General features: G+C 45.6%; 1 protein-coding gene across 1 annotated transcript in view; it reads right to left on the minus strand.

Annotated features, from left to right (window-relative positions):
• Window positions 1–936: 936 nt before the first annotated feature.
• Window positions 937–22,936, minus strand: part of DPP10 (dipeptidyl peptidase like 10) — a 1,473,102-nt gene continuing 1,451,102 nt past the window's right edge. Inside the window, exon 26 of the mRNA XM_069224346.1 lies at window positions 937–1,573. Within this exon, the coding sequence (XP_069080447.1) occupies window positions 1,436–1,573 (138 nt within the window). The 3' untranslated portion in view covers window positions 937–1,435. The remainder of the gene's footprint in view (window positions 1,574–22,936) is intronic.

The raw sequence follows: 22,936 nt of genomic DNA on the forward strand, positions 1-22,936 counted from the left end.
TCAGTTTGGGAATATTCTCTGTGATTTGCTCTCCAAAATATTTTGTGTATGTTTCCCATAAAGAAAGTCACAACAGTCATAGCTTTGGCTTTTTGACTAAATCATGCCTCTAACCTAAAGATTACGAATATGCCATAAAAACTTGTCAACAACTCAGATCCTTTTTATAACAATTTCTATTGCATACTATACACAATCCAATTTCTACATTTACTTCAGTACAAGAAACTGTATAAGTGAATACTTGATGTCTACGAACCTTATTACTCATCATATTGTTCATTTGCAATGTTGATTATAATTGTGTCGAAAATTAAAACCTTCGACCAGTTCAATTAATTTATGGTAATAATATGTCAGTGAAATATTCTACATACTTTCAATGCACAGCACCATTTTTTCAGGTTAACTATCAGAACATAACTATAAGATCCTTTAAAACATTTCACTCCTCTCTTTGCAATCCACCAAAGTCTTGCAGAAATACTAAAATATATGTGTGTGTGTAATATATGTATATATATATATATATATATATATATATATATATATAATAGATATGTAATATATACATAGTATATATATATGTAAAATATATATATATAAACACACACACATATATACATATGTGTATATATATATATATATATATATATATATATATATATATATATATATATATAAATATATATTTATATGCATACATATATTATTACATATATATTTCAAGTTGGGTTTTGAAAAATAGGGTTACTTTAGAGACTGTATAACTTGGTTAAAAATTATTTATCCTCAGATTGAGTTCACATCCGTGTTCTACTTGCCTTATTGACACATTCAACATCTTTAGTAGGTCTGCTGATTGACCTCCATTTCTCAACAGAATATTTAATCTTTTGTGTTCAAACAAACAAATGATACTTCCTAAACAGAAGATATGGAAATATGTATTTCTTTATTAACCCAGTTTGAATTTTAATGACAGTAACAAAATTGCACTTTTTGTGATTGTACAGTATTGTGTTAGATTGCAGCTCAACTTTAAAGGATTAGTGGACAGGGTATGATTAGGTGTTTTCCATAACACAATAATAAAGAAACAACAAAGAAATAAAAATGTGCACACATATATACCGAAATACCAAGGATGAATGCCAGGAAAAAAACATGCACTATCCTATCTGTAAGGAAAACAAATTTGTTTTTGATAACCGTGAACATCCTTTGACCTTCCTCAAGGAAAATCTATAGTCCTTTAATAAATATCAATGGATTTGTTTTCAAATTCTAGTCCATAAAGTCATTGACTCCAAATGTGCTGTTTTTCCACTAGAATATCCTTTAGCTGTCCTTGAGCTAGTTTTGCAATCATACAGTCTCTTTTGTAATAGGTTTTATTGATATCCAAAGTCTTCTGAAATACAAATACCTATCCTTATTCATCTTCCTCTGGCTCAGGTGGTAACATATAGGTATCTCCTTTTAAACAATCAGTGAAAAAATTGAGAATTGTGCTGTAGAGGTGGTACTTGCTTTTCTCTGATGCAATGTTATGACCTTCATCTGGGTAAACCTGCCATTTTCAAACAGAAAGAAATAAACAATAATAAAACAGGTTATTCATCAAAGCTTTCAGATCTTTCGTTCTACGGCCAAATGCCCTTAAGTGGAAATGAGCTACCCAAAGTCAACTACTTTCCTTTCACATTTAACATAATTATACTAATATTTGATTTTACACATGCACTCAAACAAAATCGGCAATATTACGTGACTGGCATCAAGCACAAACTGAACTAACACCATAGTTTTACTAGTTTTAGTTAATCTGGCACACATTGGTGTTACAAAGTGCACTATATGGTCCCTTTTCATTATTAGATAGGGTGACAATTGTGATCCCTGGCAACATGCAGGTGAAAGGGAAGGCACAGAGGCATTATATGTTTTGCATGTCAATGAGATCATGCAAATCACTTTAAAGAAAAATGAGAAAGCTTTCCGAATAAGTAATAATCTTAAAATGGAATGCATTCCATTTAATGAATTGCTGTGGTCAAGTTTCATAACAGAACTCATTTAATTTTTCCTTTGTTTTTTATAACTCAAAATTATGACCAGAAAACATATGTACTCAATGCATTTCAGTAACATGTTTTTACATTCATCAGGTGTATCATAAATCATATGGGTATCTAAAAAATGTCAACGACAATATGTCATAATTAAAAAGGAATATAATACATACAACATATCATCAAATTACAAAAGAAACCTCACCAGTTTTTCCTCACAAGAAAAACATGTAATTTGAAGTGAAATTATAAACATTTAAGTATCAATTAAATGTGTTATCCCCTTGTGTGTGTTTTATTAAGAAAATAATCTGATTTATAACTGGAGAATAATTATTTCCAGAGTTTTGCATGATCACAGCACCCAGAAACATAAATCATTTTAACCAATGGTATGTGCTCAAGGATTGAAAATGTGTCTCAATCAAAACACCTTATGCAAACTAGAAATTTGCAGGGACTAAAAGTACATTTACAGTTGCAATGAAAGCACTGTGGGCTGGTCCCTTCTCTGGTGGAGCTCAATTAGCACAGCACAGCAGTAAACTGTAAAGTTATTTCCCATGGAGGGCATTCAAAGATGAACATATTGTTCACACTTTTACATCCATGCATGTTCCCATGTCAATGTTTTTAGGGAACTGATCAGAGATGGTTCTTAAATTAGTAGCCCTCTGGGCCTCAAAATCAAACGTGCAGATTAGCTGCAGAAGCTACTGCTCTCTGGCCCTGGTTCACAGGTAAACTTACACTTTTGATAAAAGGTAAACTTACACTTTTGTGAAAGTTTACTACTTTTTGGTATTCACAAGCTATGTGCAGAGCTTTACGACTTCACACTTCCTATAATTATGTGTGCAGAATTATCTGCAATCAAAGACTCTGCAATCAGGGTAGATAACTCTGCATACATAAGTATGAGGAATGTGTATCATAAAACTCCCCACATACTTAGTTAATATTGAAAAGTTGTAAACTTGCACAAAATTTTCCTTTATGATTTAGGCCCACATGCATCCATAACAATACATTTATCCCCATAATTTGCAAGGTAGGTAGGGGCTTTGCAAAGTAAGGTGACTTCCCATGTCAAGTTATTGCTCTAGAGAGCATGGAGTGGCTATAATAGACTGGTGTCACACATGAAACTGGGATCCTGCTTTCATATCTAGCAGAATTTTACATAATGGATCTAAACGCACATTAATGTGCAGGTTCATGTATTGTGCACTGAATCTGTTGCATTACAGTTTATTCATTACAACATAACCTGTTTTACATAATATTCCTATGAAAACAATTAAATGATCATTGAATTACTGAAAACGTACAAGTGAAACGTTCAACACTTTGAAAAGATGCATCCCTGTAGAGAGTCTTTTTACATACTTCCAACCACTTTAGGGGTGTTCCCTTCCTCATTACCACCAGAAATGCATGTGCTTTTGTCTAAGAATGTTGAATATTTAAGGATATTTAAAGTCTGGGAACATATGAATTTGTCTGTTTTCACCATATTTTTGAAGTGTGTCCACCAAGAAATTAGCCTGAACATGCACACTAAATACAATTGAGAGAATGTACAATTGCACAAATCCTGAATCTGTAAATTAGAATTGCAAGCTTACATGCACAAAATATCAATTTTGCAAGACTATTTTATCCTTACATGTGGAAATCAGATCCATAATATCATGATATGTAAGTAACTACGGTGATATATAAGTAACAACGGTGGGCAAGGGTAGCAACATGGAAATATGCTAGTGAACTCCTTAGGACTAACAGTGGTAGCCAATACAGAGAGTGATTTTCCTTAGAACATATGGGTGATGTAAATTTGTTGGGCAAGGTTACAATGAAGGGTGTTGAGCTCAGTGACGATGAGCAAAATGTAACGGTATTGCAAAGCTTTCCCTTTCGCCAAAGTTAAAGTTGATTTTTTGACAAACAAAAAAACATGTGTCATTTGTCACCTTGGAAGAATAATTCTTACATAGTTGCTATTTATTTTCATGATGTAGGGAGAGCATATTAACGCTTACCCAAGAAGCGTTTCACTAAACGCTGACCTCGAACAGTAATAAATACAATAAAATAGAAGAATATCCTAGTGTTCAAATGTGTGGGAACCAATTTATCACATAGGTTACAAAGCACATTTCAAACAAAAAGTGCTGGTAAGTTGATGATAAATATACCCTATGGGAAGTGGAAGAAAACCTCTGGAATGTTTCCATAACTTATATGGGGATCTGATGAAGATATAGAGATAATAATACTTATATGCGTCCAGGCAGGGGATATGTGAAGAGAATGAAGAGAAGATGAAATCACATCAGCACCCCATTATGCGGTTCCTACTCAGATAATAGGAATGTGTATTAAGGATGGCAGAACTTCAGAATGTGGCAGACTGAGGCCCTTATTTTGACTTTGGCGGTCTTTTGCAAAGGCCGCAGTAGAAGTTGGCACCAAACGACCGTATTAAGTGTCACCGCGGATCTCCGCTCATAAACAGGCAGAAATCCAACACTTTTGGCCTGACTGATGGCGGGTGAGAAGCGATTCCAATGCCAGCACTGCCATGCCGAGAGGACTCGGCCCGCTATATTATGAGCAGTAATATGGTACGGTGGTCCTTGCATGGCGGTGCGGCATTGGTGGTGGAACTGCCAACATCCACCCCCTCCCGGATGACCACCGCACCGTGGGCTGCTGTTCAGCCAAGACAGGTAGTTGGACCGAACGGAAAGGAGGGGTGTGGTAGGTGCATGTGTGTGAGCATACGTGTGCGTGTTGGGATGGGTGTGCATGCGTGCGTGTGTGTGACGGTATGCATGGTGGTGGGGGTGTGATCGTATGCAGAGGGAGGGGGTGTGTGTGAATGAATGTGGAGGGTGGGGTGTGTGTGTTTGAATGTGGCGAGTGTGTGTGTGTGTACATGAATCCAGAGGATGGGAGTGTGTGGATGAACTTAGAAGGTGGGGATGTGTGCATGAATGCAGAGGGTGGGGTGTGTATGTATGAATGTGGAGGGTGGGTGTGTGTGTGCATGAATGTGAAGGGGGATGTGTATGCCTGTGAGCGAGTTGGGTGGTGTGTCTGTATTCGTTGGGTGGGGGTGTCTGTCTGTTTACGTTTGGTTGGGTGGGAGTGTCTGTTCAGTTGGGTAGGGGTGCGTGTCTGTTTGTGTTCTTTGGGTGGGGGGGGTATGTATGTTTGTTTTCAGTTGGGTGGGGGTATCTATATGTCTGCATGCAGTTGGGTGGGAGTGTGTGGATGTATGCATGCAGTTGGGTGGGGGTGTGTGTCAGGAAGTGTGTGGACATGTGCGGATATGTGTGCCAGTGACAGGAATGGGGATTCTTGTCCCCAAGTGCATTACTGCCAGGATTTTTGTGGTGGGGTGACTGCTGCAAAAAGCCTGGCAGTTTGCTGTCTCGTAATACGGCTGGCCATCTTAGGCATGCCGTCAGCCCAGAGGAGCTCACCACCAGAGGTGCCAGTCTGATGGCACTGGCTTGTAATGCGGCGGCCTTTAGACCGCCACACTCGTGATGAGGGGGCCAGTCTGTCTACACCATCAGTTACTGCCGGACAAATTTCTGGCTAGCTCACAGTGCCTCACCGAAATCCCCAAACCTACCAGGGTGGGAAGTAATTATGGTAACATGATACTCTCTAGGAAAGTCGTGGAAACATATGTAGCCCTTCTGCAGTATTACTTATGCATGCCAAGGCAAGACAAAAAAAGATGCACAATAAGTTTGCAATACATTTATTGAAACAGTCACAATCTGGTATATAGAGAGTGAGCTGTGATGTTATTTGTCCCCAAAAAAAGTTTACTGTTCCCATATATTCTTTTGAATAGATTCTGTGGACCCCTCCTAAAAATGTATGTCCCACTTTGTGTTTTATCTGTGGGGAACTAGTATTGTGGGTCTTTGTGAGGACAAGGGCAGCACTCCTGTTGCTTTTTAGAAAGGTAGTGAGTACAACAAAGCATGCATGCTACCTTAAGTTATGGGTAGATATTGTGGAAAGCTCTTACCTGGAGTAATCGATCAGACATGTAGAGAAAGGGAAGGGAAAGAAAAACATATGAGGAAGGTGCTGTCATAGAAGCAAGGATGCACAGGATGTGCCACACTATACCTTACTTAGAAGACATCTAGGGCCTTGTTGCGACTTTGGCGGTCTATTCTGAAGACCGCAGCTGTGGTGTCCGCCAAAAGACCGCCATGTTGGCAGTCATCTGACCGCTGTAAAAGTCACACAGTGAAAACGTGAAGACCGGCAAAAAACAGCTAAAAATCCAAGATGGCCAGGGCACTGGAGGGCAGGAAAGAGGTGGTTCCACAACCAGCCCTTCCAGCCCAACAAAAATCCACCCATCACATTACGAGCCGCAAATCATCAAAGTGGTTCTTCCATGGCAAAAACCCATTGGCGGTGCAAACTGCTGCAGTAAAAACTAGGTCCAGCAAACATTGATTGCTAGGAAAATCGAGTTGTGGCAAAGGATAGATGGCAGGGTCAACTCAGAAGGCAGCCATCCACACACAAGGGACGACATCAGGAAGCGGTGGAATGGCCTGTGGGAGAAGGTGCATTCCATTGCATCACAACACCAGATCGCCGTGCACAAGACTGACGTTGGGCCCCCACCTCCTCGGCCACAGCTCATATCATGGGAGGAGAAGGTCTTGGACATACTGCATCAAGAGGGCCTGAATGGAATACCTGGGGGACTGGAGTCTGGTAAAGTCCTTACAACAGTCTCTTACCACTGTATTGTCCTGCATGCCTCCTCACTACCCAAATACTCCCTCCTTAACTAAATTACCCACAACACCTCCGACCTATTCACCTAACTCCCCTCTCCTGCATACCACCACTCCATCCAGCCCATCTGCCCCACAGCTTTTAGCGATGGAACGTTAACGACTGCCAACTCAAATCACTATGACTCCCGAAATGTACTAAGACTACTTTTTGAAAACCTTGCATGTGCAAAACACATCACATTCCATGCATGTACAACTAAAGTGTTAGTGTTGGAAAATGGGTTATTAGTAAGGGCAGGTAGGTACCTACACCTAGCAACAAACCACTAACCTCCACCTAGGTACAGTTAGGTCTCAGTAAATTAATCCCAGCTCTACCCTTGGTAGCTTGGCAACAAGCGTCAAGGCTTAACTTAAGAGACAGTGTGTAAAGCATTCAAATATCACAAAACAGTAATTAAATAAAACACAGGAAACAGTTTAAAAATCCAAAACCAATTTATAAAAATAGTTTATATTTTTATCTTTAAAATGACACAAAAACGATTAAAATCGGTTCAGGGGAACCGGAGATATGAATTTTTAAAGAATTATTATTTTTCTAGCGCTTAGAAACAAAAAGCGCCAATCGGGTCATCTGGTTGCACCAGGGCCGGGACAAAGTCAAAGTTTCAGGCCGACCGCGATGGAGCCATGCTCGGCTCCAAGTCGCGGGAGGCCTCGGTTAAAAAGTTACCTTCTGACTTAGTCTTTATTTTGAAGTTTTTCTTCACCGTGACGAACCTGCCAGTTGAATCCGACCTCCTGGAGCCCTTGTCCGGATACGCGATGTGGGTTTCCTTGGTGGAGACTTTTACCTTCGGACTTAGTCGTTTTTTTCGAGATGAAAATCCTTCGACCGGGGTAAACCTGGATCTTGATCCGACGTCCGTGGAGCCCTTCTCGGATACGATGGCTGGGAGGTCCCGGTCAACTTTTTACCTTCGGACTTAGGGGGTGATTCTAACCCCGGCGGTCTTAGACCGCCGGGGCCAGGGTCGGCGGGAGCACCGCCGACAGACCGGCGGTGCCCCGCAGGGGTCAGTGCAGGAAAACCGGCGGTCTCCCGCCGGTTTTCCGCTGCCCCTTGGAATCCTCCAAGGCGGCGCAGCTTGCTGCGCCGCCGAGGGGATTCCGACCCCCCCTACCGCCATCCAGTTCCCGGCGGTCCGCCCGCCGGGAACCGGATGGCGGTAGGGGGGGTCGCGGGGCCCCTGGGGGCCCCTGCAGTGCCCATGCCACTGGCATGGGCACTGCAGGGGCCCCCGTAAGAGGGCCCCTAAATGTATTTCACTGTCTGCTGCGCAGACAGTGAAATACGCGACGGGTGCAACTGCACCCGTCGCACAGCTTCCACTCCGCCGGCTCGATTCCGAGCCGGCTTCATTGTGGAAGCCTCTTTCCCGCTGGGCTGGCGGGCGGCCTGAAGGCGGCCGCCCGCCAGCCCAGCGGGAATGTCAGAATTACCGCCGCGGTCTTTCGACCGTGGAACGGTAACCTGACGGCGGGACTTTGGCGGGCGGCCTCCGCCGCCCGCCAAGGTCAGGATGAGGGCCTTAGTCTCTTTTTCGGAGGTTTTTCTTTACCGGGACGAACCACCAAATCAGGCCGGGTCGCGGTTGAGGCAAGCCGGCTAGAATTTCCGCGGCGGGTCGGTCCCTCTCTGGAGCTTTTTTTCAAAAATTCTCAAATCTTCTCCAAACTTCTGGGGCTTCACCCAGATGTTCTTTTAAGGTTCTTTTGGGGTCCACAGCTCACCCCAAGGGTCCAGAAGTTCTGTGATGGTCCTTGGGGGGTGCAGACTTCAACTCCCAGAATGCACCTGGCGCAAACTCCTTTTTGGCCACTGGACAGTGGTCAGCTGGTCACTTTTCAGGAGTTGGTGCAGGGGGACTCTGGATAGCAATTTTTCACCTGTAGCAAACAGGGAGTCCCTCCTTGAACCAGTTGAAGCCAGGCAAAGTCCTTCTTGTGGTGAAGCCCAAGTGTGCAGCTGGTGCAGTCCTTCTGAGTGCAGGTTCCAGGTGCAGGCCAGGGGTCCAGCAGGGCAGTCCTTCTTCTCCTTAAGTTCTTTCTTCTTGAAATTTGGTGGGGATCTGAGGTGTGGGTGCAGGTCTGCCAGTTTTATCCTTGCTCCTGGGTGAAAAGCAGGGGGGCCCTGGTTCTCCAATCAGGGACAGGGTCGTCCCCCTGTGATGACCACTTCCTGGGAAGTGGGGCAAAAATCCATCCCAGAAGGCAACAGTCTCTAAAAATCCAACATGGATGAATCTGATTTTTGGAGGTTACATCTGGCTGAGCCCACCCACTGGTGTGGCTAAAAATCATAAACACACCCCTCTCCTGCCCTCTCCTAATCTAATCAAGGGGGCACCTAATTGTCTGGGGTTGCAGGATGTGGGGGTGTTGCTGGGTGCTCCAAATGTCCTTCTCTGCCTTTGAAGACCAGTTTGGCAGCCCTCCCCCTTCCTGCCTCACCATCTGCTGAGGGGAGATTCTCTCCCCCAAGCACATTCCTTTGTGTGAAGCCAGGCCACTTCACACCTCATCAAGGCAGCCTGGCAGAAGCTGCTGCAGGCTGGCCAATCAGAGCAAAGCAGCAAAAACAATGCAGAGCTGAAATTGGCAACTTTTTAGGTAAAGTCTAAACTTTTTACCTGAACAAGTTATATTAAATCCAACAACTGGAAGTTGTGGGATTTATTACAACAATTAATTTGATACCAAATTCTTGGTATGTAACATTTAAGGAGACTTTAAAATTTAAAATAAAGTCTGCCCATTCTAGCCTATGAAGGCCATTTACTTCAATGAGGGAAAAACGAATTTGGCTGTTTTTACCTCACCAGGGCTTATAAATCTATTTTTATAAAGTCCCTGCTTATAGTTACATGGCACCCAGCCCTAGGGGCACATAGGGCACACCTTAGGGGTGACTTATATGTAAAAATAAGGTAGTTTAAGACTTTGGAAGTACCTTTAATTCCAAAGTCGAATTTGCATATAACTTTAATTTAAAAGCAGCCAGCAAGGCAGGCTTGCTTTTAAAATGACACTGGGCACCTCAGCAGTGCACCTAGGTGTGCACCACCTATGCTGTGGTCCCTAAACCTACATGCCCTACCATATACTAGGGACTTATAGGTAGGTTAACTTAGCCAATTATAATTAGCCTAATTTGCATATTTATTTTACACAGAGCACAGGCCCTGGGACTGGTTAGCAGTACCCAGGGCACCATCAAAGTCAGGAAAACACCAGCAAAAAGAGGAAAATGGGGGCAAAAGTTATGGGGCCTCTGCAATCAGCCCTGTTTTCTCACACAACCCCCCCCAGCCCACACGCCCAGGAGACTCAGCCCAACCCTGGGAGAGTCTTCCTGGCTTGTTAGGCGAGGAAGACAGTGAAGAAAACTGGTTGTTCCTTTGCAGGGCCTACTCTGCCTTATATCCTCCTGTCAGGGTCACTCCCTATGGGTAGTGAAGCCATCCCAACAGTAAAAGGACCCAACTCAAACTGAAACTTTCCTCTAGGGGGGTCTTCCTCCTTTCTCTCTGCCAACTTGGGTAGTGAGGTGCCCACCTCCCCTACTCCAAACTTTGCTAGGGCAACACCTAGCTTACCCAAAGAGGTCACCCAACACTTGAGCAACCCCACCATGACCAATAGGGTCAGGGGGCCTACTTTGCTATTGGCCCTGGGGTCTGCCTCCCAGGCCAAGTACATTGCTGCCAGGAAGGCTAGCACCCAGCAGAGGCTACTGACAGCTGTCAGTACCCAGAACCACACCCTAAGCTCTCCACTGACAGGTGGCTGAGCTGCTTTAGGGGCATCTTTGGGGTCCTGGCACCCCTCTTGCTGTCTAGAGTGGGGGGCTACCACCTCCTGTGGCAGACACCCTCCTTCCACTCTCCCTTCTGTCAGTGCAGGGGCAACACCTTGCATCTGGACAGCTGCCTGACTACTCAGGACTTCCTTGGGGTCAGGTGAGGCCTCACCAGTGCCAACTCTGGGCTCCCCCCTTACTGGGGCAGAAGGCCCTTGGCTCCCTGGAACTCTCTTTAAGAGTGGCCTACCCTTCCTTTTCTTCTTTCCTTTTCTTGGGGACCCCTGTCTCCTAACTGTAGGGACTGACTCCCCAGGACTTTGGGTTGGGGGGGCGCCCTGGGCGACCACCCCATCTGTGACCAGACTCACCTCTGGGAGGTCATTGCCCAGGATACAATCTAGGGGAAGGTCAGCACTGACTACCACCCTAATCCAGTCAAGGATACCCTCCCTCTCTAGGGGCACTATGGCTACAGGTTTGGAGGTGACCTCCCCTGTGGCTATCCTGACTTTCTTTATCTTTCCTGGGACATACATGTCTGGGGTCACTAACCGGTCACTCACTATAGTGTGACTGGCACAGGTGTCTCTCAGGCCAGTGGTAGGGATCCCATTCACTTGAATGTGGTGGAAGTGCCTACTCCCACCCTCAGGGATCACCAGCTTACCATCTGGTCCTGTCTCCCAGCTCAATGCTAGGAGGACTTCATCATCTGAGGAATCCTCCTCTATGGCTACACTGGACAGCCCAGTGCTAACCACCTTCTTTGGACAGGCTGCATCTCCTCTGAAGTGACCTGTCTGCTGACAGTCAAAGCAAGCCCTACTGTCCAAGAGCTTTTTTAACCCTGGGTCTAACTGTCTCTGCTGGTCAGAGTGGGAGTGGGATTTACTCTCCTCCTTCTTAGGGTTCTGGGGTACAGAGGGAGTCTATGTGGTGGGCTTACCACCTCCCTCCTTAGGTTTTTGGGGACCTGTCCCCCCCTTCTTGGAGTCTCCCCCCTGGGACTTGACAACCACCCTGGTTCTCAACCACTCATCAGCTGCCTCCCCTAGCTCTCTAGGGTTGGTCTGCTTAGAGTCCACTAGATGCTGGCGTAACCTTTCTTGGGTACAATTGGTCAAGATGTGCTCTCTCATGATCAGATTGTATAACCCCTCATAAGTATCTACTTTGTTACCAATAATCCAGCCCTCCAGTGCCTTTAGTGAAATGTCCACAAAGTCAACCCAAGACTGGGTACTGACCTTCTGGGTGTCCCTGAACTTCATTCTATATTGCTCTGGGGTCAGACCAAACTTCTTGGCTAAGCACCTCTTCATACTAGGGTATGAATCTGCCTCCTCCCCCCTTAAGGTCAGAAGCCTATCCCTCCCTGAGTTGGGGACCAACTCCCACAAAAGGGAACCCCAGTATTGAGGCCTAACCCTTCTCATTTGGAGTGCCCTCTCAAAGCCCCCCAGCCACTTATCTATGTCATCCCCCTCTACATAAGCAGGAACCACCCCCTTGGGTAATCTGGGGCAAACTCCCCCACCCATGGACACCTCAACTTCTCTGTCGCCGCCACCATCTCTTTTCTCTTTGTTTGCCCACTTTTTCTTTTCTAGGGCCAGCTTCTCTGTTTCCAAAGCTATGTATGCTAGCTGGGCCTCCAGCTCTCTTTCTCTGATGGATGGGTTCTCTCCTCCTGAAAGGACCCCCTTCCCACCACTAGCTTTGGATCTGCCCCTAGTGACTGTATTTACTGAGGACCGTTCTTCCTCATCCTCACTTGGGCTCAGATGCCTTCCCTCCCCTGAGAGGTTAGAGTTAGCATCCTCCCCTTTTTCTTCCTCCTCTGGAGCTTCCTCTGTGCCTAGCTCTTGGGCCTCAGCCCATGCAGTCAGGGATTTAATCAGGATTTGCTTCCTGAGATCAGTGGTTGCAGGCAACCCTCTTTCAATACACAACCCCCTAAGCTGGACTACTGTCAGTGTGGGTAGGCTAGCCAGATCAAGCTCCATGGTTCCCTAGTTTTGTGTCAACAAAAACTTTTTGCAAAAATTGGAAACAAGAATTTAGAAGAATTACAAAAATTCAATAATTGAAATTAATCCAAATTAATAAAAAAAAGAATTAAAATTATAAATTAAAAAAATAATAATTTTGCACTAAGACAATTTAAAGGATTTTTAATTTGTTTTACTTAAAACTATAACGTGATACTGAACACAAGTACAGGATCCCACCGCTGCCACCAAAAATGTTGGAAAATGGGTTATTGGTAAGGGCAGGTAGGTACCTACACCTAGCAACAAGCCACTAACCTCCACCTAGGTCTCAGTAAATTAATCCCAGCTCAACCCTTGGTAGCTTGGCAACGAGCGTCAAGGCTTAACTTAAGAGACAGTGTGTAAAGCATTCAAATATCACAAAACAGTAATTAAATAAAACACAGGAAACAGTTTAAAAATCCAAAACCAATTTATAAAAATAGTTTATATTTTTATCTTTAAAATGACACAAAAACGATTAAAATCGGTTCAGGGGAACCGGAGATATGAATTTTTAAAGAATTATTATTTTTCTAGCGCTTAGAAACAAAAAGCGCCAATCGGGTCATCTGGTTGCACCAGGGCCGGGGCAAAGTCAAAGTTTCAGGCCGACCGCGATGGAGCCCTGCTTGGCTACAAGTCGCGGGAGGCCTCGGTTAAAAAGTTACCTTCTGACTTAGTCTTTATTTTGAAGTTTTTCTTCACCGGGACGAACCTGCCAGTTGAATCCGACCTCCTGGAGCCATTGTCCGGATACGCGATGTGGGTTTCCTTGGTGGAGACTTTTACCTTCGGACTTAGTCGTTTTTTTCGAGATGAAAATCCTTCGACCGGGGTAAACCTGGATCTTGATCCGACGTCCGTGGAGCCCTTCTCGGATACGATGGCTGGGAGGTCCCGGTCAACTTTTTACCTTCGGACTTAGGCCCTCATTCCAACATTGACGGGCGGCGGAGGCCGCCCGTCAATGTTGCTCGTCAGGAATACCGCTCCGCGGTCCAGAGACCGCGGAGGGTATTCCAAGTTTTCCCCTGGGCTGGCGGGCGGCCGCCGAAACGCTGCACGCCAGCCCAGGGGAAAACGACCTTCCCACCATGAAGCCGGCTCGTAATCGAGCCGGCGGAGTGGGAAGGTGCGACGGGTGCTACTGCACCCGTCGCGTATTTCACTGTCTGCTATGCAGACAGTGAAATACATTTTGGGGCCCTCTTACGGGGGCCCCTGAAGTGCCCATGCCGTTGGCATGGGCACTGCAGGGGCCACCAGGGGCCCCGCGACTCCCCCTCCCGCCATCCGGTTCCCGGCGGGAGAACCGCCAGGAACTGGATGGCGGGAGGGGGAGTCGGAATCCCCAAGATGGCGCAGCAAGCTGCGCCGGCTTGGAGGATTCCTTGGGGGCAGCGGGAAACCGGCGGGAGACCGCCGGTTTTCCTTCTCTGACCGCGGCTAAGCCGCCGCGGTCAGAATGCCCCGCGGGGCACCGCCGGCCTGTCGGCGGTGCCACCGCGTCCCGCGGCACTGGCGGAAGTAATCCGCCAGGGTCGTAATGACCACCTTAGTCTCTTTTTCGGAGGTTTTTCTTTACCGGGACGAACCACCAAATCAGGCCAGGTGGCGGTTGAGGCAAGCCGGCTAGACTTTCCGCGGCGGGTCGGTCCCTCTATGGAGCTTTTTTTCAAAAATTCTCAAATCTTCTCCAAACTTCTGGGGCTTCACCCAGATGTTCTTTTAAGGTTCTTTTGGGGTCCACACCTCACCCCAAGGGTCCAGATGTTCTGTGATGGTCCTTGGGGGGTGCAGACTTCAACTCCCAGAATGCACCTGGCGCAAACTCCTTTTTGGCCACTGGACAGTGGTCAGCTGGTCACTTTTCAGGAGTTGGTGCAGGGGGACTCTGGATAGCAATGTTTCACCTGTAGCAAACAGGGAGTCCCTCCTTGAACCAGTTGAAGCCAGGCAAAGTCCTTCTTGTGGTGAAGCCCAAGTGTGCAGCTGGTGCAGTCCTTCTGAGTGCAGGTTCCAGGTGCAGGCCAGGGGTCCAGCAGGGCAGTCCTTCTTCTCCTTAAGTTCTTTCTTCTTGAAATTTGGTGGGGATCTGAGGTGTGGGTGCAGGTCTGCCAGTTTTATCCTTGCTCCTGGGTGAAAATCAGGGGGGCCCTGGTTCTCCAATCAGGGACAGGGTCGTCCCCCTGTGATGACCACTTCCTGGGAAGTGTGGCAAAAATCCATCCCAGAAGGCAACAGTCTCTAAAAATCCAACATGGATGAATCTGATTTTTGGAGGTTACATCTGGCTGAGCCCACCCACTGGTGTGGCTAAAAATCATAAACACACCCCTCTCCTGCCCTCTCCTAATCTAATCAAGGGGGCACCTAATTGTCTGGGGTTGCAGGATGTGGGGGTGTTGCTGGGTGCTCCAAATGTCCTTCTCTGCCTTTGAAGACCAATTTGGCAGCCCTCCCCCTTCCTGCCTCACCATCTGCTGAGGGGAGATTCTCTCCCCCAAGCACATTCCTTTGTGTGAAGCCAGGCCACTTCACACCTCATCAAGGCAGCCTGGCAGAAGCTGCTGCAGGCTGGCCAATCAGAGCACAGCAGCAAAAACAATGCAGAGCTGAAATTGGCAACTTTTTAGGTAAAGTCTAAACTTTTTACCTGAACAAGTTATATTAAATCCAACAACTGGAAGTTGTGGGATTTATTACAACAATTAATTTGATACCAAATTCTTGGTATGTAACATTTAAGGAGACTTTAAAATTTAAAATAAAGTCTGCCCATTCTAGCCTATGAAGGCCATTTACTTCAATGAGGGAAACACGAATTTGGCTGTTTTTACCTCACCAGGGCTTATAAATCTATTTTTATAAAGTCCCTGCTTATAGTTACATGGCACCCAGCCCTAGGGGCACATAGGGCACACCTTAGGGGTGACTTATATGTAAAAATAAGGTAGTTTAAGACTTTGGAAGTACCTTTAATTCCAAAGTCGAATTTGCATATAACTTTAATTTAAAAGCAGCCAGCAAGGCAGGCTTGCTTTTAAAATGACACTGGGCACCTCAGCAGTGCACCTAGGTGTGCACCACCTATGCTGTGGTCCCTAAACCTACATGCCCTACAATATACTAGGGACTTATAGGTAGGTTAACTTAGCCAATTATAATTAGCCTAATTTGCATATCCATTTTACACAGAGCACAGGCCCTGGGACTGGTTAGCAGTACCCAGGGCGCCATCAAAGTCAGGAAAACACCAGCAAAAAGAGGAAAATGGGGGCAAAAAGTTATGGGGCCTCTGCAATCAGCCCTGTTTTCTCACAGTTAGCTACACCTCTAGATTGACCTAGTGAGGTCCAGTACATGGCAATGACAACAATGCAATGGGACACTCACATTAGCATACAAAACAACATACAGCTGAGTAACCATTCCTAATTGACGCAGATCAAAGATCTCAATCAAGAAATAGACTGAACTTCTTTTGAAAGTAAGATGGCAGAGTCAACACATATGCAAAACATATAGATACAGGACTTTAATCCTTGCATACTCATACTAGGATACAATTCCGTATTATACAGCTATAATTTGTGACATCTAGGAAGCCTCACAAATCACTAGGTAACAGAGATGGACAGACATGTCAATTATCAGATAATACCAGAACTCATCTTCTGTGCACTCTGTCCCAAACCTGTATGACATCTCACAACATGGAGTATGGCAATCAAGTCACAGAGTAGTATGTACAACAAAGATATGTTGTGCCGCATCTGTCAATGTCATTGCAGGTAATACTGTAGATTCACTGTCATGCATCTCATTCTGAGGTGATCTAACACACATGTCAAGCTGAACTCTGTACCTCACTCCCTCCAGAGGTAACCCAGCCATTGCCACCCTGGAGAGGATACCAGACACTGTCAGTACCCCTCAGGGTGAAGGCCCCAGTGATAACAACACTCCTGGATGTCTGGACAACAACCCACAACATGGCCCATCTTGGACACCTTGTCAGTCAACGACTCCTAGCCTCACCCTGTTCACATCAACACCCCCCACCCCAACCCACCACATCACAAGCAACCACTGGCAACCCCAACCTGGGTCCTACGGCCAGTTCAATCAATTGCGTGATCCGCAGTACAGGGACCTGAGTCGAACCTTGACATCCCTGACTATGAAGACTCTGTTACCCACTGGGAATGGGCACACCGTGCCAGGGGCACATGCATTTGGGGGTAGAGTACAGGAAAGGGATGATGTGGGCCAGAGGTTGGGGCTTCAAAGGGACTCCTATGACCTGGAGACCACCTTTCAAGTCCTGGGAGCATACCAAAGTTTCAAGGACAGGATGGGACAAATAATCACCATGTTGGGAGAGAATCAAAGGCTGCAGAGGGAAAACCACCAGGAAGTCATGCAGCAGTGGCAGGCACTTAATGCCACCATGGCTATCATTGCAGGGGTGCTGAGGGACATTATTACCACCCTCATTGGTTTTTCAACACACCACCAGGCACCTTCCACTAGCAACCTAACATCTGCCCCATCTACATCTGCAGCAGCTAGTGGAATGGAGGCCCTGCCAGGGGATCCACAAGCCTCAGACACCCCTCCCTCTGTAGCTAAAGAACCCCCCAAAAAATGTGGACGTCCACCTAGATAAACAGCCAGAACAGATTCCAAGACCAAACCCACTGCCAGGAAGTGAACTTCACCTGAACAGTCACCCTTGTGTAACACTGAGACACACTGCAGATTGTTCTGAGGCATGACTTTATTTTCCAATGGTACAAGGGCACTGGACCTGTTTAACCAACTGGCGTAGCTGCTACTCTAACGAGCCCATCTACCGTGACCTAACTTATCATCCCTTTTTTCATTTTACCACTTTGATAATGAACTTATTCATCATGATATGCACAATAAATCACAAATGAGCACAGCTATTGTATATGTGTCTTTATTAATACCTCAACAGTTGCCATGCTTGATAACTGTGGTGATGTCATGCCCCCCTGCATCAAACAGCCAGTGTACTGGCCATCAGACGGAGCCTCCCACAGCATGAGACATAATACAACAGAGATGTCACAGGACAGGTGTCAGAGGAGTTGCAATCCATGCCAATACCATAGTATAGTCAGTATTCCAATCTGCAAAGAGAGCATGACAGAGAGTACTATCAGGATGGAAGGCATGGTGGCACACAATGTAAAAATCAAGGTAACAGAAGTCATGGCCATGGTAACCCACCTACAAAGCAGGGGCCTATATATCACCAGGTACAGACTCTTGACATGCACACAACAAAGCTACATGATCACATATCCCATGTACACATATATGAAATCACAAAGGACCCAGTACATTAACCATACACAGGCATAGGGCCTATACCTGGAGTAATGTTCTTATTGATTTGTTACTTCAAAGTCATCTGTACCTTGTACAGCAACGTCAGAATACAAACACAGGTAGGCCTCATGGTCATCAGAAATTATTCCGCCCACTCTGTAGTCAGAGTCCATGATCCATACTTCACACAAGTGCCACATACTTCAACTGACATGAAAAATGCTACTTCACAACCCCCAAACTCCACTGGTAATAGGAGAGGATGAAGCTGTTGTGTATGAATGGAGTACAAACTGATTTACATCCCACTGTAACTATATTCAATGTACATGCTACCTGTCATTAACAACTCTTGAGTCTGCCCTCTACTAACATTGGCTACTGACAATGAATACCTCAAGTAATAGGTTTCAGAGGCAAACAAAAAGTGCAATTTAAGTGAGTGGAAGGAAAAAAGGGTTGGGGTATCCAACAAACATAGCTCAAAACTGGATAGACTAGACCACAAGTGACTATTAGGATCAGATGTAACAATATAAGCTAGAGCTCACCCTCTATTACTGCACATCTTACAATCTATCAGTCATCTTCCCCAACTCACGTATAGGCATTGGAGCTCATCACACCACCACTGATTAATCTAGTCAGGAGGTGTCATGGCGCCCATCCACATCAAAATGTGCACATGCAACACTTGTAAAGGTCCACCTCACATACCTGCATGTCAGTGAAAGTACTAACTGATGAGATCTGTCCTACAGTCAGCTGCTCCTTCTTCCTCTGGCTCTTCATCACTTGCAGTATCAGTATTACCAGCCACTGGTCCTACTGCCTACCCCTCATTTGCTATCAATGGTATCTGATGTCTCAAAGATAGATTGTGCAGCATGCAGAAGGCATCGATTATTTGACATACCTTGTGAGGCAAGTAGAGGAGGGCACCTCCAGATTGATCCAGGCACCTGGATCTTGCGTTTAAGAGCATGAATGTTTGCTCTATTGCACACCTTGTCCTCCCATGGGCCTTATTGAAATGGATTTCCCCTGGCATGGCTGGGTACCTCACTGGTGTCAAGAGCCAAGGAAGGTTTGGATAGCTAGAGTCACCTGTGAAAAAAATGGTGGAACCAAACATAAATAACTTCCAAAACTACCTATGATGTAATGACAGGTGACATAACACAGAAACGCACAATACAATGCATACTTACCGAGCAGCCAGGCCCTCTCTGTTTGTAGTTGTGCCACCAGATGTGGTACGTTGCTGTGCCGCATTATGTAAGAATCATGCACTGATCCTGGCCCTTTGGCTTTGACTTGTGAGATTTACTGGTCTGCCAGACACATCACCTGTACGCTGATTGAGTGGTAGTTCTTCCTGTCCCTATACATCTGTTCATTGCCATCTGGAGGAACCAGGTATACATGGGTGCCATCAAAGGCTCTTACCACATGAGGAATGTGTCTCATCTCATAAAAGTCTGCCTTCACAAACGTCAAATCTGCTCTTTGGGGAAACCTGATGAAGCTGTCCAGGTGCTTCAATAAGGCACACACATCCCTGATGTTAAGGCAATAGTATTCTGAAAGGATCCTGTGGCAAGGAAGTAGAGCACTGACAAGACTTGAACTATGGGAGGTATGTAGTAGGGATTGCGAATGGCTGGTATCAGGCCTGGCTCCGGCTGTGTACATAGATCCATGATGGTATGACAACTCTGCCAATATGTCTGGATGACATGCCTGTCCTCCATGGTTGCCTGGTCAACTAAAGAATGTACACTGGTGGTTGTCTCACTCACCTTATGGTAGGATAACTATGTTGGCAGGAGAGAATGTACAATGAGTTATGCAGTATGCACACATCACCAACATATTCTATATCACCTGACAACTAACATCTGTAGAGGCATCGTAGGACTGTTGACATTTATAATACAGAATACTAACATGTACCAAATTCACCCTCATTGCTGCAAGTTGGTTCACATGTAAATTGGAATGTACATATGAAACATATGAATGGCACATGCGTGGGTGACTTTGCAGTCATGGACTCATTACACATGTTTTGGTATTTACCCATACCTAGCCATGGCCTATGTACCACGGAGTCACGTTACATTATTCTTAACATGTAAACAGCCTGAACACGTCATTGTGTAAAGACTCTCACAATATGTTGCACAACTATGATGGCCCAACATATGGTTACACTGAAAATAGTGGGAGTAAGTGACTGACACAGATTTTTTTGCACACCCATCAATTACATGTGCCGAAAATGGCAGATCCCTGACCTACTGTAGTGGACAGTTGGAAGTGACCTAAATCCACCGCCGGAAGTCGTCATGGCGGTAGGCAGTCGCAACCGCTGTGCTACTTGTCATTGGTTAACATTGCTGCCTTTGGCGGACTGGTGCCAATGGCCATGACCGCTGGTGGTGACGGCCCTGCACGTCGTGGCCGTGACTGCCATTTTCAGCAGTTTTGCTCACTTGACTCATGACACTATAGCCAGCAAGACCTCCATGACTTGAGCTGCTGTGTACTGCCTCTGGGAGCCATCATGTCACGCCCTGCAGGTGATAGGGCCCCTGTCTTCACCCACGAAGAGCTCAATAAGCTAGTGGAGGAGGCCCTACCCCTATATGGACAGCTATATGGGGCATCAGAGGAGTAGGTGAGTTCAATGGCCCAGCCATGTCTGATAGGCGTTGTGTGTGATGTTTTTTGGGACATGTGAAGTGGTGAAGGTATAGATGCATGCAAATGCCATGTTGTGAAGATGTGTGAGCAGAGAGGATGGGTATGTGTGCCTACTTTCAGTGACAGATGTATTGTGACCACTCCTATTGGTATAATACATGTATACATGACTTTCTCCCTTTATCTGTGTTATCCATGCAGGTGAACACCCATCAGAAGAAGGGGATCTGGTGTGCCATCCCCAAGTAAGTGCGGACCCTGGAGGTCCACAGACGGCAGAGCACCCATTGTTCCAAATTGTGGGAGGACCTGAGACGCTGGGCGCGGAAGATCGCGGAAGCCTACCTGGGAATGTCCTCCCAACAAGGGAGGGGTGCCCATCAGACCTTGACCCCCCTAATGGCCCACATTTTGGTGGTGACCTAAAGTGAAGTAGATAGGCGTTTGAGGGCAGCACAGCAGCCACAAGGGTGTAAGTACTGACTGTATCCTTGTACTTGGCTCTGGTTGTATGGTGTTTGCGGTCACACTGTAGCAGCTGTGACAATGCTGTAAGTGCTACATGTATTTAGATTAGTGGGGATACATAGTACTCACACTGCCTGACTATTAAATGTAAATCTGGCTTTCATGGTTTGCTCTGTATATGTTTATTTCACCTGTGTCGACATATCTATGACTGCATGAGGAGATGCTCAGATGACAATGCCACATGTGTGACTCTATCCAGCCATTTTTTTGGTTGTGAGCTGCAGTCTCATCTTACCAATAGACTATGTCCTGGTCTATCCTTCAGCATATGTGCTCTAGTGGCTCTAAGGTGTCTGAGCACTCCCATCTGGCTTGATCACCTGTATTTGCAACTGGGTTCCTGACATATTTTGTACAGGGGAAATGTAACATTTGTCCTGGTACAGGTATTGACTCCATAGGAGGCAGGCCGCTCAATCACTGCACAGAAATGGCCAGGATAAGACAGTACATATGGGTCAGTAGATGTAGCCCCATTGTCCCATCATCTTCATACTATGGGGTATGTGAAGGTAGCAAGGGAAGGCTATTCTACTTTGGGTGTCTGATTTTGTCTATTTGTCCTTTTCATGCATTTCCATGGCATTGACATATGGGCAAATCACATTTATCACAATGGCTTTGTCACCTATGCAGAACGTGGCTAGGCAGCACTACCCTTTGCTATAGACAATGTCCATGCTATGTGTGCCAACATCCTACCAATTACAGTGACACATATGTTATTATCTGCCTACATCATGACTCAATGGTTACTTGGGGTCACAAGTCATAGAGTGGGTCAATCATTTCTACCCTCTGCCTAGATGATGTGGACAGTTTTGACAGGAATTGTCATTGAATGACTTCTAATTTCAAGGTATGATGTTTTTTCTGTACTACAATTTCTAATACAGGTGTTGCTGTGGGATATGTTGTCAGTGCAACGGCAGTCATGTAGTTCCATGTGTACATCACGTGTACATATATCTTCAGTTGGATATGTGTGTTGTCTGGACTTCGGTTTATGTCAGGAAAGGTGTGAGTGGTGCTGCTTTCCTCATGTACTAATGGAGTGGATCTGTAACAGCATGTCAGGTGGTATGTTAGGTGCCCTTTGAAGTGTTTGTGGCTGGATAATGTTTAGGTGTCCTTACACTGCACTCAGTGATTGTCAGTGGATGTCTCATGTATGCTATATAGCCCACTGTAGCTGCACATGCATGTATGATGTTATGTGGAGTATCTGCGTTCAGTGTCTGCAGAGATTCCTCTGAAATTTGATACATGTAGTCACATGACTGTTCTCCAGACATGTATTATACACATCAGATGTCACCTGTGTGTAAGTGCCTCATGTTGTGGCTACATCAGTGAATTTTCCATTATGCATATATGTACAAAGGGTTCAGCCAGGCATGTGATTAGAATGTCAGATGCTGTGTGATCTGTGAATTGAGTTTCTTAACTATCATGGGACATTACTTAATGGACATGGACTGGTCAGGTATAGATTCATGTTATGTCATGATCAGTGAACTGTTTTTCGTAAAGGTTATAGGAGTATGGAGAGTTCTGATC

Source organism: Pleurodeles waltl, chromosome 3_1 (genome assembly GCF_031143425.1).
Source record: "Pleurodeles waltl isolate 20211129_DDA chromosome 3_1, aPleWal1.hap1.20221129, whole genome shotgun sequence".
NCBI classification, from domain to species: Eukaryota; Metazoa; Chordata; class Amphibia; order Caudata; family Salamandridae; genus Pleurodeles; species Pleurodeles waltl.